Source organism: Phoenix dactylifera, chromosome 5 (genome assembly GCF_051530095.1).
Source record: "Phoenix dactylifera cultivar Ajwa chromosome 5, Ajwa_hap1_PhDact_Kaust_v1.1, whole genome shotgun sequence".
Lineage (NCBI taxonomy): Eukaryota > Viridiplantae > Streptophyta > Magnoliopsida > Arecales > Arecaceae > Phoenix > Phoenix dactylifera.
Genome location: NC_143194.1, coordinates 29,560,784 through 29,580,319, shown reverse-complemented (window position 1 = coordinate 29,580,319; position 19,536 = coordinate 29,560,784). Strand labels below are relative to the sequence as shown.

At 40.4% G+C, this 19,536-nt stretch overlaps 2 protein-coding genes and 1 long non-coding RNA gene across 4 annotated transcripts; 1 reads left to right on the top strand and 2 right to left on the bottom strand.

The window, feature by feature from the left end:
- Window positions 1–481: 481 nt before the first annotated feature.
- LOC148703546 (uncharacterized) lies at window positions 482–3,062 on the bottom strand. 2 transcript variants are annotated; one of them, XR_015987289.2, is made up of 2 exons: window positions 2,475–3,062; window positions 482–894 (listed from the first exon to the last, which is right to left on the bottom strand). It is a non-coding gene; the product is annotated as an uncharacterized LOC148703546 (long non-coding RNA). The 2 variants fall into 2 exon arrangements; XR_015987288.2 differs by having other exon boundaries at window positions 2,802–3,062.
- Window positions 3,063–7,043: 3,981 nt separating this feature from the next.
- On the top strand, window positions 7,044–9,506 carry LOC120111788 (zinc finger protein MAGPIE-like). Its single transcript, XM_089930849.1, has 3 exons — window positions 7,044–7,232; window positions 7,366–7,762; window positions 8,161–9,506. The coding sequence occupies exons 1-3, from the start codon at window positions 7,130–7,132 to the stop codon at window positions 9,023–9,025; spliced, it is 1,365 nt and encodes a 454-aa protein (XP_089786975.1). The 5' UTR covers window positions 7,044–7,129; the 3' UTR covers window positions 9,026–9,506.
- Window positions 9,507–13,923: 4,417 nt separating this feature from the next.
- Window positions 13,924–16,499, bottom strand: LOC120103846 (trans-resveratrol di-O-methyltransferase-like). The gene is made up of 2 exons (XM_008784896.4): window positions 15,557–16,499; window positions 13,924–14,376 (listed from the first exon to the last, which is right to left on the bottom strand). Exons 1-2 carry the CDS (start codon window positions 16,352–16,354, stop codon window positions 14,074–14,076), a joined length of 1,101 nt encoding a protein of 366 aa, XP_008783118.3. The 5' UTR covers window positions 16,355–16,499; the 3' UTR covers window positions 13,924–14,073.
- Between the last annotated feature and the right edge of the window lie 3,037 nt (window positions 16,500–19,536).

Here is a 19,536-nt window from a genome sequence, read left to right as displayed (position 1 = left end):
GAGGAAAGACCTTAGGCTAACCGGGCTCTTGGGTTGAAGAGGATTTTTCTTGCGTCGGGGGATCTGTTCCTTGGTCGGCCGCGCTCCTCGTGGCACTTCTTCCGCATCTTGGAAGGCCGTTCGGCCGCCTCCCACTGTGAGGCCATGGCTTTCTCAGCCTTGGCATACTTTCGAGCTCGGGCCAGCATCTCTGCGAAGTTAGCGGGGAAGTTCTTCTTGATGGAGAAAAGAAACTTGTATGATAGGCCATTTTTAAATCATAAGAGGCTATCAAAGGCACTCAGAAACCTCTCAAAAATGTCCGACTAACTTAGCCATAGGAGGACCTTCGCCGAAATCCCCAGCCAAGACTTTGTGCAGGTACCCTGGAGCGCAAGAGGTGACCCTCTTTCTCCGTCCTGGCCAGCATCTTCTCAGCTTCCTCCGGCGTGGTCACCCTCAGGCCAAATTTAAACCACAACAGTGCCAATTCACTATGAAGTCAACAAAAATCCTCTTCAAATTGAAACTAACCAGCACCATGCTGACTTACAACGAAAAGTTTGTTCTGATAGAGGACGAACAAATATAAACTTCTCTTAGGCTCTTCTGGAATAATTCAAACAAACACCAAAATGTCGACTAGCAGAGATTCAGAAAGCAAGCATCGAATGAACAAAGCTGAATGATCCAAAAATGTCTTATGAGAAAAAGTGCTATGAGAGAATCAAAAGGTAAATGCAATCCTCAAGATGCTTCAAATGGCTTACCATGTAGAGCTATAGACTACTAGAGCTGGAAATCAGAGATCAATCAACCTAATATATGCAGAAGATGGCAGGCGGGTAAAAACCTGTGGCTTTGGTCCTGATGAACGGTGTCATCACAGAGGAGCTGCAGTCCGCAGGCCAGCAACTGTAGAAGAATAAAACATTATACAACTGAAGAAAATTAATTTTTTGGAGTAAACATGCACCATAGAAACATGTGGGAAAATAATAATTAAAAGCATTTATGTACATATTCCCAAAATCAAATTAAGCTTACTTAGCTCTATGTGCATGGACAGATCACCACTTCTACTGTATTCCGGTATGGGCTATATTCTTGCAAAGACACACACGAGCACACCCACATATACACATGCATATACATATAAGCATACATGCATGCAATATAAATCTAAGAAAGATTTTTATCGTACATCATGTTGAGCATTTTCAAAACCTTCAGCCCATCTAAGTCTTCTTAGATCTTCTTGTCTTCATTGTAAAATCCTTGACAGTTGACATGCATCCATCCCTCTTAATAGAACCATTCTGCGCTTCTGCTACATATAAGCACACACCATCTAATTCAGTTCTCCATCCTATTTCCTGTTACTCTTAGTGCTATATAAGAAGTCCAATTCCACTCTTATTGGTTCTATATGTACATCTCTTGGTGTCTCATCTCTACTAAGCCCATTCTGTGTATACAAATCGCCCTCATCACCCATCACTCTAACCTGTATCATGGCTAATCAAATAATACTTTCTGCTGCTGAGGCATCTCTTACATGTAATAATTACAGAATATTTCAAAGGGCCATAGATCCACAATCTTCAGCATATTTTATCCAAATTGAAGACATCCTCAACTAAGTCTCCATCCATTTGTACACTAAACCTGAGACTACGACAGGTAACAGTATATTAATTTTTTTATCAAAGCATTACCTCTCTAAAAATTTACAGAATGACTAGACTCGATCTTTGGTTCCCTTTATTCCTAAATCTTATCCTCCACGATATTTCTCCATTATTCCAACCGAACTAGCTCTCATACTCTATCTTCCTCCCAGCTAAAGTTCCAACAACCGGTATTGCCTAATCTTTATTGACCGACTGCTGATTAATTGCAAAATTCAACAGGTAAGGTCTCTAGAACTAACCACTTATTGCAACCTCATGTTGGTATCAGTCACACACTTAAAAGAATAAAAGTGGCCTGGCATAAAATAAGTATTTTTTGGAACAGAATTGGTGACTTTTCTCCTTAAATGACTTGGAAGCTTTCCTGTTTGCAGACTTCTCTGTTTTCTTGATTGCCCCTTTGCTGGACCACCTTATCTCTCAGTAAAAGGGACTTGACTCTTAATAGTTAGTCTAATTGTCGAGTATTTCTAACTATTCACAGTACTCAAATCTAACTAGAACCAGTTACCAAGAATACAAAGAAAAATATTAAGATTAGGTTTTTCTCTATCCGATTGAACAATTGTTTTCGAGCTGAGGAGGGCGAGATAAACGAACAATTACATCGAGACAGTATCACAATTCAAGATCATTAGAGAATTTTTAGGGCTAGGAAAAGAAAAACCGATTTTTTTGAAAAAGAATAAGAAACTAAGATTGATGGCAATGCGAAAGAAACTCCACCAGACATAAATCCAATTGAAGATATACGTAATTTTCTGGTATTAAAAATAAGAAAAAAATTGCAGAAATTCTGACCTCCATTGCTCGATTTGTGCTCTCTAATCTATGAATCCTTGCAAGAAAGGGAAGCGAGAGGGGGCAAAAGGAAAAAGGAATTTTTCCGCAGAAAAGAAACGAATTAAAAGCGAAAAACTTAGAAAAGGATTCGAATCACCGTATGGATTGGAAGTCTCCAATCCGGAGCCTCACACGACAGTTTGAGCGATCCCTTGGGAGATCTCTCTGGGCACATCTCTACTAATTGCTAAGAAAATTAAGACAAACTAGGAACGAATAAAAGCGGGCAATGGACTAAGAGGAATAAAAAGAGATGGCTGTTGTGGAGGGAAGAGAGATCATTGCCTTCCGCTAGCACAGGGATGGTTGATGGGCTTCCATGGCCTTGGAAGAGGAGGATCGGAAGAAGAGGCGTCGTCGGGCTCCGGTTAGCGTCGACGGACCTAAGAGGAAAGTCTAGTCCAGCTGGGGACAACAGAACAGTTCTCCATATCATAAAACGTTAATAAAAAGACCCCTTTCATTCTTTTAATTATATTTATATTGACGTTATACTTACATATGAATTGTTGAAATAACGATATGCACCTTGCTAGTTCTTGGATTATATGTAGATTCAAGATCTTATTTGCACGCAGACACGTTGCAATGAAAATTTCATGATAAACCCCAGAATAGCCCTTTTATGATGATGACTAATTTTACATTTCAAATTTTCATTATGTTTCGGCTGGTGCTTCTTATTTTGCACCTCAAAGAGTTAGAATTTTTGTTGCTTACACTCCACGGGTCGAAAAAAACGAAAATATTGTTCTTTTGCTGGTTTTTAATTCTTGTTTTAATCTCCACCTTTCTTTTTTTACTCTCCACATAAAACATGGGAACCAAGCAAATAGTCCTTCAATGAAGCTTTAATCATTTTTAATTTCTCTTTTAGACATAGAAGAAATGACTTTCCATATGGATTTTGTAGATTGAAAAAAATATCTGGATTCACAAATGGAAATGAAATAAATTTTAGATACATTTAACCTTCAATTATATCTTTCCTATTGTACTGGATTTTGTAGCTACTACAGTGCTAACTGAAGTGATTTAAAAGAAGAATAATATTTGTCATCTCATGGATTGAAATTTATCCCAATGTTCATACCCCTCTCCTCAGTAATCAGAGGTTTTATATTCAAGTCTCGGGTTGTACATCTGCAAGTATTTGATCCTTTGAGTCTTGAGTGGTATTATTCCAAGCATTTAGGGCTGCATAAATACAGTGAAAATGAGCCCACCTCCCTTTTCTCTCTCTCTGATTTCTAGTTTTTCCTTGTGCAAGATGTCTAACTTCTGTTAACATTTCTCTAAACAAATCGAAGATTTTCGACCCCAACAAAATCAAATTGTCCAGTTTGGGAATTGGTGATACCCACTGGCACTCAAAGTTTCCTTCTATAATCTTATATTATTCCATGTCAAAAGTCAGTTACTACTGAGCCTTTTTCTTAACAATGAGCAATGGATTAAGGGATTTGTTATGCTGAGTTTTAGTTACATGTAAGTGACTAGGCCACTGCTATTTTATATTACATATCAAAAGACAGACTCGTTGCCATTTGCTAGATTAGACTATAAGACTCGATACACAAAGGTTTCTGATTATCAAGAAAAAAGACCCAATGATTAATTAATGACTTGGAGAACATATAACGCAAAAAAAGAAGAAGAATAAGAAAGAAACCAATGGAATTTGTCAAGTTCAAAATCGGGAGTTATTTCTAAAAATTTCTGCCTAGGTTTTGATCAGCTGATGGCAACAACCCTCTGGTCCTGCAGGAAAGAAAGTAATGGGCATATATTTCTTAACCAGTCTTCCACAGAAGAGCAAGTCCTCAGCAACAGTCCAAGGCTTTTCAATGACTGGTCACATATATGCTCTCAAAATTAGTTGGTGGGAGTTGCAAAGCTTTGGAGTTTCATTCGTCGGCAGAAAATATCACATATTCGCTCCTCATGACATTTCAAGAGTGGGTCTGTGAAGTTTCTTTGTTCCATCAAAAAGAAATGCGAATGTACCAAGTAGTCATTTGATTCAACTTTGTTGTAATCTAATGTTTCTGGTAGCTGCAGTCTCAAAATGAAGACATATATGATTACCATTACAGATGATCTTGCAACTATTTGTTACACCTAAATCCTAGTATTTCAACACAAATATTGGTCAGTTAGAGTCTGTTCCCATTAACCAAATGAAGGCAGGACCATTTCAGCAAGCTCTTTCGCTTTAGATTCTCTGAATAATGGTTTGTCCTGCCATATGCCTCATCCCGGCTCCAAAGAAAAACAAAAAGGAATGAAGTGTCTCCTGGCTTCTTTGTCAAAGTTGGGGTCGTGAGCTCGACACATCCAACTCCTGGACTTTGGAAATATGCTTCTGAGTCTCCTCTCTTTTGGGGTTCCTCCGCATCCGAAAAAAGCCAAAGAAACAAACATCCCCTTGGTGACAAGGTTTCTCTTTTTCCCATACCCCTCAAGCTTTTTAAACCCCCTCACTACTAAAACAGAGACTTGGGACCATGGGTCCCCGTTCCGATGAACAGTAATTCTGGGGCCTTGGAAAGGAATCTGGTGTCGAGAAAGGTGTGGAAATTTGGAGCCGAGCCAAGTGCAAGGAGAGAATATCTTAGGGGCTAGGATAGTTCATACACTAAACTCCAAAAACTTAGTTCTAAATAGAGCCCTAAAGCGAAGTTATCGCATCAAAGTATCATTAGTTTATGTCCAAGCCTTGGACCAAAGTCAGCCCACAGGCCGACGACTTCACGCACTACCAAAAATTCACTGCCCTCTCTGCTGCTTCCCTTCAGTCCCATTCCTTTCCATGCTCTACACCATTGTTACTACTTAATTCACTCTATTCTTTACTTTAATGCAATTTGAAGTCTAAAACTAACCCCACCGCTTCCATCAAAGGGAATCAGAGGTAAACACCAATAGCATGTGGAGTGCAAGTATTCATAGGATGCCTGCACTAATGGTACAATGTACATGCAATTCTCGGACCACTTGCTTATAATGCCATTATGTTATTTTCATCATTCTGATCATTTCCTTGTTCAGAATGACAACAACCACTTCCCTTATATTGAATTTAATTTTTGAAGTACATATCCTCATACCACTCCTCTGTTTCCCCACACAGGGACTAGGGTATCCGATATAGTTGTCTGCTGAGATCCACACATTTGAAGTAGCACTCATGTTCCCTGAGAAAACTAATTTATGTCTCTTTCTGCCTATAACATAGATTAATGCTGCAAAAGCTTGGAAGAGTGAATAAAAATAAGGAAGTTTATCGAGTAGCAGAACTGAGCCAAGGCAAGGTTTTGTGGTGTTCATGGACAAATATTCCTTCCTCTGTCTCATCGGCCGTCGCCTAGCCATGGAGTTTGGCAGCCTCCATTGGTAGCACGTGCATGCCGCGTAACAAGGAATCCGAGGACGAGAACCTCCCCCCTCTTGCCATTATTAAACCAAGTAGCTAACCGGTTTGGCAGTTATTTTATCTGAGAATGCGTAATTTGTCCCTGAAGATGTTCTTATGTAGATACAGAGGAAATTTATGCCATTTTAATGAAACATTTTGGGACACTCCTAAATGGAAAAAGCTTCAGAAATTCGTGACGGATTCTAATGTACCAGGTGTTAGGACCGCAAATTATTGCTGATCTGGTGAAGGATGCAGATGCTGATGGTATGTATTCTTGTACCTTGGCGTATGATTGATCAGGATTTTGGTGCCATGAAATGATTTTAAGTTACAAACAAACTAGTAGAAGGAAGCATAAGCGAAGCATGAAATGTTAATTACAGTAAACAAAAGACAAGATTAGAGTCAGTGTTCACTGATGTATTAAATTGAACATAGTGCTGACAACGTAACCAGAGGCTCCTGCAACCTCATTGACCTCTTTGGTTTTTTGATCATAAAGATGGCACAGCTACTAACTTTATGGAGCAATAGACCATTCATTTTAATGGCATTGCAGTGCTCTATCTTTTGGGTTGGTGTGTCAACAAGCTTGCCTACGTTTCAGTCGTTCGCTTTAACCATCAGGTCCCATTTCGCATGTCACCATGCAATGAAACTAAAGAGATTGTGCAAAATAATTCACTTGAGTTTCTTATTTCGAGCTTCACTTTTGATAGCCATTGGTCAAGGCCCTTATATATATACATTCATACACATATCCATATATATACATATATACATTCATACACATGGCATTTGAATGGAAGACCTTAGGATAGCTAGGTGTCAAATATCCACTGAGTGCCGTCACTGCTGTATTGAGCTGATCAAAAACAAGGCAAAAGGAAAGCAGAGAATTATGGGGCAATCATTCCAAATGGGAAAGGCAGTGCAGCTCAGCTTTTGCCCCCACCTCATCATATGTGTCATCATGCACATCAGCCCATCAACCAAGACCTTCAACTTTCACCTTTTACACCGCCTCTGCTGAAAACAAATACTATTCTATTGATTAATAAAGTTCATATACACACACACACACACACAACTATAATTCTCTCCTTGTGCTACTAATACTAGCCTCAGTTTTCTTGGCCATACCAAAGAGAAGGCCAGTGAGTTTTCTTTTAGGAAGGAAGAACCAAGAGAAATGGCTGGACAAGCAATTTCAAATGTTTTCCCACTAAATGCGTGTCAGGATCCCAATCCTCCTCCCGTTGTGAAGAAGAAGAGAAACCTACCAGGAACTCCAGGCAAGGAATTATAACAACATATCCTCTCTTTCTCCTATTCTCAAACTTTTCCTCTTTCTCCTCCCAGGATGTCATTTCTTTAGCTCTCAATAATAACTTATGTGGTGGTTTGTATGTGTATTCTTACAAGCAGATCCTGACGCGGAGGTCATTGCCTTGTCTCCAAGGACCCTCTTGGCCACCAACCGGTTCTTGTGCGAGATTTGCGGCAAAGGCTTTCAGAGAGACCAGAATCTCCAGCTCCACCGCCGGGGGCACAACCTCCCATGGAAGCTGAGGCAAAGAAGCACCAAAGAGCCGAGGAAAAGGGTCTACGTATGCCCCGAGAAGAGCTGCATCCACCACAATCCAGCGAGAGCGCTTGGAGACCTGACCGGCATAAAGAAGCACTTCTGCCGGAAGCATGGCGAGAAGAAGTGGAAGTGCGAGAAATGCTCCAAGCGTTACGCCGTGCAGTCTGACTGGAAGGCGCACTCCAAGACCTGCGGCACGAGGGAGTACCGCTGCGACTGCGGTGCCCTTTTCTCCAGGTATATTTTGTATTACTACTGTTAGGCCACTGGTTGGTGCTTCTTCCACATTAGAGTCTGGTGCTTTGGTAGTTAGGCTGCGCCATGGATCAGTGAGCCTATTGGAAGAGGAAACTCTATGGTGTTAAAGTGACAAGTAGGCGATGCTTTCTATAGTGACTAATTGGCTTGTTTTGATGACTATGACCACCCGGGCAACTCTCCTTTCTGCTTTGTTTCACTTGGCTTTTAGTACCATAAAGATAAGAGGAAAGAAGAATATGAGTTTTAGCGCAAAAAAAAAAAAGAAGAAAAAGATGAAGAATATGAGTTCTGACTACCATTGTTGCTGCTACCATTGCCATCATCTTCACTCCTAGTTTTCAACTAATGATATGGACTTTTGCTTTCACAAACAGGAGAGACAGTTTTATAACACACACGGCCTTCTGTGATGCCTTAGCTGAAGAGACCGCAAGAGTTTCTGCAGCATCCAGCATCAACAACATGGCTCCGATGAGCGAAGCCAATTATCTTTTCACTGGCGGTTCGGGGAGATCTAATATGCTGCAGAGCTTCTCCTCCAATATTGAGCCTAATATATCCAACTGCGAGGCCAATGATCAGGCTAGACCCGGGCTTTCGTTGTGGATGGGCCATGGCATTCAAAGCGGTGAGCCCTTAAGCAGCACTCCCACCCTCTCAGATATCAATCAAATTGGACCGGTGGGTGCCGGAACCTTGCATGGCGATCTCTTCACTTCATGTTCAAATGCGCAGCAACTCAACACCCAGTTAAGTTGGATGTGCGGCAACAAGCTCTGGCCTACAAGCACTTGTGAGCTAACGGGCACCTCAATTCCAACAACCCCCATGAAGGAGGTCGGCTGCTCGCGGTCTCTCCTCACAAGCATTCCTTCCTTGTTTAGCACTCAGCATCAGCAACATCAAGCACCAGTATCGGATATGTCTGCGACGGCATTGTTGCAAAAAGCCGCACTAATTGGTGTGACTCCCACCATTCCATTTAGAGGGAGTTCCAGGCCACTAAAGTGCCAAGACACTCAGATCGAAGATGCTGGCAAAAATGATGGATTTTTAAATTCAAACCAACTAAGCAATCTAGAGAACATTGTAAATGGTTTCACAGCATCAAACGGTATGCTCATCGAAAGACACCGCAGCTCTCTAATGGATGATCTGGAAGGAGGAGGAGAGACCAAGGATTTCTTAGGTGTTGGGGTGCAGACTCTCTGTCCCTCATTAATCAATGGATGGATCTGAGACTTGTTAGGCTCGTATGTTACAAACTTACCCATGGAAAGCATATAGCTGTTAAGGGAAAAGGAATTAGTATGGAGAACTAACACTCCTGCAAATTTTGCAAGAAAGAAAAGGTTGTATTGTTGCTTGATGGGAACTGATGGATGTGTTCAGAGAGCCTATATGCATTTCAAAGTGACAATAAGAGATCCATGCATATTCTTCAAAGACCCTGAAAAGCACTGTTTTATGGTGCTGCTTTAGTTTTGGAAAGAGTGAGTGGTGGGGCAGGCAAAGAGAGAGCACCCTCTTCTTAGCTTTATTATTGCATTACATCTCTTTTAAGGTGGTTGTCTGTTTAAGCTGGATTTTATTAATTTTAGTGTTCTCACAGCGAGACTTACTTTTCTTTTCTCCTTCAATAAAACAATGAGCATTGCTTACAAGCTGGACTACCTGTCAACTGGCGAGGAGTCCTTGAATCTGAAAATCGTTTTGGCAACCCGCTCATGGCATTCCCAATACCTTCTGTATGCTTGTCTGAGGTGGCCCAATATCCAGTAGTTGAAAAGTGAGCTTCTCACAATATTATATAGACAAGCTAATCCAAGTCCAATGTAATGTAATTAACCATGCCCGGGTTGAATTCTTAGATTAGCTAATCACAAATGGGCAAGTATTTAACTTAGATAATTGTAGTAAGTGGTGCTCCCATTGTTATTCCATCAAAGGAGGGGGGGGAAAGAAGAGTGCTTCGCAAGTGCAAGCGCAGTTACTTGGTCTAGTGCTATTTGTGTGGACAGGAGAATAAAGCACGGCCTACATATATAAACCACTCCCTGTATCGGTCACCCATCGCATTTTCTTCAGGTAGTCAAGAATTTTATCATATATCCTTCTAAGTGGGATAGATTGTGCAAGCTGATCTTTTTGAGAAAAGATTTGAAATATAGATCTCAAATCATGCATTAATTTTGACAATTAGGTTTGAAGATTTTGTAGGTCACTGAGCTATGGTAGGACTTTTTTTTCGAAACAAAGTATCGTATAGGCTGAGCTACATGGAGACTCGTATTAAAGACACTGGTCGAGAAGAAGAAAATCACTCCAAATTGATCTAACTCATTGCATCAAACAGGAAGGCTGAGATGCTTCAGATAGAATTGAGCCTGGTTAAGGTGACCCAATCCAGTTGCACGCCTAATTGTCCAATGGCCCATAAAATTGCATGCATATCCTAACAAAATGCATGTTTCTATAACTTAATCAAACAAATCATGACTATTGGATTATTAAGGGTCTATCAGTAATCATCCTTGGTTCCGTGTTTTACAAATCAGTAAAATGCCATATATAGGTTGATTTTTTTTTTCTAAATGAGATTTATAGGTTAAGTTGAAGATAGCATATGCGTTAAACTTCTACTATTTTTGGCTTTTATTTTATTTTTTAAAAAAATATATTTTCACTCTTTTATGAAAGCAATAAATATTTGCCACCAAAAGCTCTTAGATTTTGCAAACAATTTCAAACAACAAAAAAAGTTTCATCATATATGCCGTACAGTCTACTTCATTTTTTAAATTGGATTTTTGAAAATAAAACGATAGGTAATAAGCAGTGCCAAACAGGCCCATGTTTTTGCCATTTTAATGAGCTCTTTGCTCCTTCCATTGTCCATAAAATAATAAAAAAAAATAGTGAATACTGTAAAAATATAATATAATATTTTTAAGGTGGGCTTGCGTTGAAGAGGAAAAGTACCCCTGTACCAGCAGCCGTTGAAGAACTTCCATTCAAAGTAGCACTAGGCATGCATTCTCATAATTTTCAGAGCGGACGCAATCTTGCATAGATTAAACCAATTATACTTTCAGTACTATTTTATATAATCTCAGTGTCAACGGGACCAAACAGCCTAACCCAGAAATGGCAATCTTAGGTTCCACAGTCGGCAGGAGACAAAGTCCAAAAGATGCTCGTTTCTTTATTTTTCTTTACTTTGTACTTATGTACCAATTATAAAATAACTTCTCCTCTTTCTGTAATTTTTTTCTAATCTTCAATAAAAGCCGGAGGCGATCTGTGCCTCCCTTTCACTCAAAAAAAAAAAACCCTAAAATCTACAGAGCTGGGCCTGAGCTCTTATATTTCGTGAAGTTGAATTGAGCTTATTGAGCATGGCCTGGCCTCAGAAAAATAGGTTGCTTTTTTTTTTTTTGTTTAAAAGAAAAGTCGTGTTTTGGATGACTTGCAAGCTGATTCTCTGTTCAGCGTCAGAATTGAGCCCGGCGTGGCCCATGGACCATCTGCTATGTGTTGGAGTTTAACCGGCTGGAGATGGCCATGATTATTGGGGCGAATCCACCGTAGGATCATCAAAGCTCGCTTTGAGATCATTGCCGAGGGATGGATGACATAGCTCGGAGTACTTTAAGATCTATGCAGTGGCTGATCAAATACTAGATTCTTGTGAAGGAAGGTGAATCCTTCCTTGGTGCAAAGGATACAAGGCTGTCTCTGGAAGTAAAAGATACCTTGTTCATTTCAATAGGGCCGAAATAGATTTTGGTAGGCTTTTGTACATTTTTTAAAATAAATAAATAATAAGAAAAGCTTTAGAGATTTTGACAGATACCATGTCTAGCTATAAGTAATTTGCGAAATATTACTTTTGACCTCACGATGGTTGATAATTATTTCTCATTGAGTAAGTATGATATGACAGAATAATCTAGAATCGGAATAATAGATGTAGACACTTCTTCATCTTATTCAATGATGTATACAAATTCTTATTTGAGATCTGAAATAAAAAATTGCCATCCTCGTAAAAACACACCATAAACACTAATCTCAAACTCTTTTAAATAACTAATTAGATTGCAATAAGTAGGCTCATAACCAGTATGAAGCCACTAATAATCAAGTACAAGGCATTTATTGAAAAACAATATAAAGTCTGCATGAATATTTTCATGCTATCACATGACTAAGGGTAAAGCTCAATGACAGGGGTATACATCTGAAAATTTTTCGTAGTTATTAAATCTAGCATTGTTGAAAATTTGTCACCATTTATGTTCTTCGCGCTCCATTCCTCCAAGGCCAATCTGATATATAAATATCATAGAAGAGATGTGTCTCGGTTATTTTTTTGGATTGTAAGAGTTTATTACCATATCCACTATGGTAACTTTTCCACCCTTTTCTTTAGGTGGAACTGCTTCCTTACACCGTTTTAGAATCTTGACACAAACCTCGTCACTCCAATCATGAAGAATACTCTGCGTGCACAGAATTTACAAGTGAAGAATTCTGTCAATATATGCAAGGTCGAATGCAACAAAATATCCAAGATATTATATATCAAATACTGCTACCGGCCTTAAGTGCCTTATGTTGTGCGGCACAACTCCGTAAACTCATCATAAGCACAAAATCTATAGCGCTCCGGGCATTTACAGGCATAAACCTAAATTAATTAGTTATTGAGATATGGATAACGAAGACCATCCGTTACTGAATAGCATTCTACGGTGCCGTCCGCTCACGATAGTGCATCCATGCTCTCATATATCATCATGTATAAATTAAATATGTAGGGCATGCAGTAATGGAGAGGTGGGATCGGAGAGGTCCAGCCTGCAATAATGGACCTCTCGTGATCTCCTTCAATGGCGCCTCGCAGGCAGAACCCCTCCAATGCAAGCCCCGGCAAGCAACGTTCCCCGTCCGTAAAATAAGGGCTGGCATGACTCTTCATATTCAAGAACTAATCCGGCATGAGTTAGAATGCTCTCTAATCAACTATTAAACTAAAGAGATAAGAAATCATTGATCACAAGCTGTCCGCATATAGATACATCTTGCAACAATTTTTTATTAAGTGGAAGCACCGTGAGGCTATATCAGGCCTCATTCAATCATTGTTCATCGCCTGTTCAATGACGGAACCGATAGCTACGCAACCCGTCCGGCAACCTGGGGGGTAATATGGAGAAAGAGAGAGACAGAAAAAAACAAAGGAGAATAGCAAGAGCAAACAGAAGATAACCGGAGACCGTTCAATCCCTTCGAACAAGCATAGCCAGATCAGGGGGAAGATTCGAAGCTTCTGAGAACTTGGCCAAAGTATTGAAGGGAGAAAAGATGGCGATATATGGAGGCTGACGACGTTCCTACCTACCGGTCACGTAACCCACCTTGCTCGTAATTAAGTTTCGGCACATTTGGGTCGAATAATTTCTGTCCTGTTATTATTGTTAGCCTCCACCAGCTCCGGCACGTGAGAGCAACCCATTTGTAACGGCACGTGAGACCATTCTCTATCCGCACGATTAATTCCAAAGGAAAATTTGGTCTTGGTCCCGTATCACTTATCGTATCATCTTATTGTATGAATTCCAAAATGGCCAACCGGGCAGAATTAGACAAATAGCAATAGTTGTGATGGTGACATAAGGTCACATTAATACCTTTAAAAAAAAGGCCAACAACAGCAATAGATTGGCTGCAATTCTGCTAATAGAAGATTAATTAACTATCTAAATAAAATGTTAAGTCGAATTTCTTTGGGCTGATATCCATTCTAAAATAAAATCTTGAGCAATTTCCAACCTAATGAGACATTTAATAATTAGTTGTTTATTTTATCAGGAGGGAATGCGGGCTGCCTTCTACATCCCATTCATGCTTAATTCTCATAAATTATATCACATTATAAATGTGTACCAAGTCATTTAACCCCACAAACTCCCGGCCGGAATCCTACAGGGCTCTAAAGCATCCAGCTATTATTTGAGGAGCAAACATGCGTTGGGGCATAGATCGATAGACTATATAAAATAATGTATCCATTACTCTACAGTGGACAAGTAGTATAACAAAAGAAAACATGTATAACAAGCAAAGTAATATATTGCAGCAATTACTTATGATTAACAAAAACTAGCATATCAAGCAAGGTAATTAGGTGTTTATCCTTATACAAACCAATAGCTAACAATATAAATAGAAGCATGTTCATCCAAAATACAAGCAGCCAATCATTGCACTTTATCTAATAACTAGTTATACAACTCGATGACCGAACGTAAACCCATGGATGCTGTTATCTTGTAGTCGCTAAAACCTGCAGCAAGGAATAAACGTTTCCATTCGGTTTCACTTCGTTCCTTTCCCATAGTAAGGATCATCATCTCTATATCAAAGAGAAGCTGTGGTTCAACTGAGATAGAAACATCAGTAGTAACACCAACTACCATGTCTATTATGATAACCTTTCCACCATCCTTTTTAGGAGGAATGGCTTCTTTGCAACGCTTTAGTATCCTGATGCAGTCCTCGTCACTCCAATCATGTAATATCCACTGTAACACGTTAATTTTTAATAAATTAGAATAGCATATTATATTGTTTGCAAAAGAATGATCAAGTTTAAATCTATAGTTTTTGTTTGTTTCCACGTTTTAGAGAAACCCAATCAGGAGAATTACCAATATGATGAATACTTTGCAAGTAGCAGGTGTGATTTAGGTTTGCAACATAGTAAATTCCAGTTTTTCTTTGGATATGGTTGCGAGGCATGTAGCATAAAGCCTATGATGCAGTTAATAAGTGCAACAATGAGAAACTATTGATTGGACCAGGTCCACCAACTTAGCCGTGGATCGGTGCAGCCACCACAAAGGGATGCACATATGTGGATGAAAAAAAATAGGAGGGAAAGGAAGAAATATAGGGATGTTTCTTTATAGTTGGACTGGTCCACCGCTGAGCTAGTGGACTCGGTCCAAAAAATAATTTCACTGTAATAATAGTTTTCATTGAAAGAGGACTGTCACGTCCAACCGACAAAATAATCGTGCACATGACAACACTTTGCTCGCGTGAAAATATGCTTGATGGGTCTGCAAGTGAAGGGATATGAGAAGTTCTCTCACAAGCATGGAGGAGACACAAAGAAAGTTGAGGAGAGAACCCATCTAATATTTTTGATTTAATTTGGGTAATCGAATCTAAAATTCGGGTCAGATCGGATCAAATCATAGATCAGTAGGGTAAGATCCAACCTATTGACAGAGCCAAACATTACTCAGCTTGGGAGCTGGGGGTTGTATCATTCGAGAAAAAAATGGATTCACCTTCGTTGCGATGAATCCACCATTGGATCGTGTAATGGTCGCTTCGAGATTGGTGTAGATAGTGAATGAAAGAGTTCAGAATACTTTAAGATCCGTATAGTGCGTGATCCAATGGTCAACATCATGAAAGAAGATCAATCATTCTTTCGCATGAAAGATACAACTGGAACCCTCCAATATGAGCTGGAGCCGATAATGGGCTGAGCTTTGATATAGAAATGCCCAATTTTAAATGGACCTTGATTGAAGGCTCAGTAAAAATGGATACTGTTGAGCCTCGGCGGCCCGTGATAAGCTATTTTCGGAGGTTTTTCTGAGGTACCGTAGCATCGGTCATTAGTATATCATCAGTATATCATAATTAAGCAAAACCTGGTAATCTTCTCTAACGGGGAGGTAACCGTACTTTGAGCAAGACGGCATCCGCCGGAGGGATGTGCTCGAACATGTCCCCTCCGATGAACTCCACGCCCTCCCGCTCCTCCTCGTCCACCGTAGCCACCACGTGCGGCAGGTCCAGCACCGCGCACCGCACCTCGGGCAGCGCCTTGGCGATGGCCTTCGCAAGCGTGCCCGTCCCCCCGCCCACGTCCACCACCGACCGCACCCCGCGGAGCACCTCCCACAGCCGCCGCAGCAGCGCCACCTCCGTCACCAGCTGCACGTCGCTCGCCATCCCCTCGTGGAACAGCTCGTTGAAATCCGCCCTCGCGTCCATCTCCTCGAACAACCCCTTGCCGTGCGCCATGTCGAACGGCGCCGCCCGCGCCGCCCCGGCCCTGAACCACTCCCCCAGCAGGTGCGCCGGCCCCAGCATGGTCCAGTTCAATACCATCAGCGCGAACGGCGAGAGACACGCCTTCTCCTCCTTCACCAGGAGTTTCGAGGCCGGCGTGAGGAAATAACTCTCTTCTTCCCCCACTTCTTGGTCTCGGTGGCTCGCGAAAAGGCCGGAGTGGACGAGCAGGCGCATGAGGCTTCCAAGGGCGGGGGCTTTGGACGGGGGGATGGAGAGGGAGGTGGCAAGCTCGGAGAGGGTGATGGGTTTGCCGCGTTTGTGGAGAAAGTCCGGGATGCCGAGCTCGATGGCGCACTTGAGGGACATGGATCTGAGGAAGCTGAGGGCGTGGTTCCACAGCTGGGCTGTGTCTTGGTGTTGCTTCTTGGCTAGCTGCTTCTCCTGGATGAGTTCCATCGCTTGCATGTGAGCTAACTAATTTCAGAGATGTACTGAGATTAGTTTTGCAGTATCGTGGCCTTGAACTTCAGCTCTATATATAGCCATTGAGAGAGTGATATAAGCAATAATATTTTGCAAATGGCGCCGGTCGTGCATCAAATATTTTTTTCTTACGATATGAAAACAGTATTGCCGACAACTGTAATAGTACAAAGTTTGGGAAAGCACGTGCGACACACGAAGGGGTTCCCATTGGCTACGCCTCTTCTTTTGTGCTCGAGTAGGGCTCACCATGAATATTTAGTTTTAATGGAACTTCGGATCAGGCCAATACAAAATTTGATTTTTTTTATACTCAGGCCCGACTTATGAACAGCTTTATGTTCCGGCTATAGTAAAAACACTACATCAATTTCAGGCATTGCCGACGCTTTTTAATGTATATACCGATACTTATAGGCGTTGGTATTTTATTCCCAATGCTTTCTAAAGCGTCAGCTATATAGGCATCGAAAATCAAATTAGCGACGCTTTCAAAAGTATCAGCAATTGCCGACGCTTATAAGCGTCGGAAATTAGTAACTTAGTGGCGCTTATAAGCATCGGTAATGCTTCTTTTAGCGACGCTTTAAAGCATCATAACAGTTATTTTTTCAAAAAAACTATTTTTTAAAAAATAAAACTCTATCTACATTTTCCAAGTATATACACAATAAAAGTTATATAATAATACATGTTACAATCAAACAGATCATTCGAACTATTCATGTATTCAAATATAATCAAATTTACATTATCAATTTATATTTACAATATTCTTCAAAAAATATTAAAAAATATATACATACAAAACTTCTAAATAAATAGTTTAAGAGCTATCAGGGGTCGATGGTGTGAGGACCCATACCGGCGTGTATTTAGTCCCACATCAGTTATTTGCCGAGAAGATCTTGGGTACTTATATAGGACTAAGAAATTCAAATAATATTTTCTAACTAGCCATGTTGGGTGAGGTCTGAATTGTTACAAATGGTATTAGAGCGGACCCAGCCCATAACCTATGTAGACTAGAGGACACTACAGCACGAATTCATTGGGACTGACCATGAGTCAATTGTAGTGTTTGTGATTAGATTTAAATGGATTTGAACCCTTAGCGTGACGAGGATGTCAAGGCTTGAACGAAGGGAGTATGTGAGGATCCGTGCGGGCGTGTGTTTAGTCCCACATCGGTTATTCGCTGGGTAAATTTTGGGTACTCATATAGGATCAAGAAATTCAAATAATACCTTCCAGCTAGCCATTTTGGATGAGGTCCTGGGTTGTTACAGATGGCATTATAATAATCATTTCTATGAGTAGAGAAAGTATCAAGAACCTACAAAAAAAAGATAAAAACTTTAGAAGTTAAGAATATGAAAATCATTAAGCTCATCCAAAAATATATAATAATTATGTAAAATATTCAAATAGATATAGTTATTTACCTGAGGAGGGATAAACCTATAAAACATAGATGCAGTCTAGTCGAGCTGAGCTCTCAAAGATTATATCTTTGTTTGATGGCTCTGCCTCATCTCCTCCATCTCTGTTTGATGATAAGACCTCATCTTCTCCATCTCTATATGATGGCTCTATCTCATCTCCTTCATCGCTGCCTTCAAACTACAAACCTGCCATCTTGGGTATATCTGCTCACTATAGACAGCTAAGTAGGGGTAACTCCAACGCCATAACCCCTCACTCGACCATAATGCTCCGGGCCCATCAATTTGGCGAATACCTGAGCTTCGACGCGACTAGTCTCACCGCATGGAGCTACCATTTTTATTGCCTGCCGTAACTCGTATCCATGCACAAGATAGCAAAAAAATTTCAAAATAAAATTATTCATTTCAGAATAACTAATAGCATCAAATTGGGCATTTAGACAAAGTTTCTCTAGTAATCTATACTTCTCCTAGAAGGTCAGGGATGCAAGTTTCAAGATCTAGATTTGCAGAGGCGTGCTTGTAATTTTGTTAGAGTAGCCCGTCACTCAATTGTTTTCTTATGCGATCGAAGAAAGGACCAAATCTTCAATCGATTACTAGGGTATGAAGATAGATGGCATAAAATTTATTCGATGAAAAGATCAAAGAAGTGGATGTTAATGAACATGTGGTTGTACCAATGTGCTCCGCTTATAGTTATCTTTATCGATGTGAAATGCTTTTTATGATATCATCATTTGATGAGCCTATTGTATAATGATAATGGAAAAAATTTTGCTGAGTAGGAACTTTTCTTGATGGACGTTACTTGTGGATGAGAGAGTTGGTTGGTTATGGAGTTGCAGAATCAGCAATTATGAGGCTTGATGAAATTTTGCATTTTCTAAGGAAACTTTTCTTGTGTCCTGGTCTAAATGGGCCTCTTTCCTCACGTTTTCCATAAAGTCATAATAGAACAAAAGATTATTTCTTGCAATGGTGCATATAATTTGGGTAATTGCTATTATTTAACAATTGAGAATTTTTAAATATAATTTTTATAATTTTAGGCCAAAATCCCAATAACTCAAACGGAGAATATTTTGAATATAGAACTTATTGGGGGAAGGCCGGCAGAGATTTGCAATGGAGGAGGCAGTGGATCGAAGGAGAGTGGTCAGTCGGATTTTTGAAGAACACCGTAGATTGGCAGTGGGTACGGGCAGCAAGGAGGAGGAGCAGGAAGTTGGCAAAGCAAAAGGAGGCGCCGGAGAGAGGGAGGAGGAGAAGGAGACCTGCACAGATGGGCGGAGGCAGAGCTCGGGGAGTCGGTCAGTTGATTTCGGCGTTAGAGAGGAAAGAGGGCTGAAATCGGGATACTAGGGTTGTTGGGTCGAGCGATGGGGGTTTAATATTGCCTTCCGACAGTGCTTATAAGTGCCGTCTTAATTTTGGCTTTTGTCTTCCCACAACATTTATAAGCATCGTCTTAATCTTGAATTTGTCGTCTTAGTCCTGGCTGATTACTCTTAGCTTCCGACGACGTTTATAAGCGCCGTCTTAATATTTACTTCCAGTGACGCTTATAAGCACTGTCTTAGTTTAATTTCTGACGACGTTATTAAGAAGTATATTTTGGTGCAGTTATTAAATTGCCGACCTTCTTTTTAGCATCGGCAGGTTACAGCTGAAAAAAGTTATTTTTTTTTCTCTCCTACAGTGGAATGATGACCA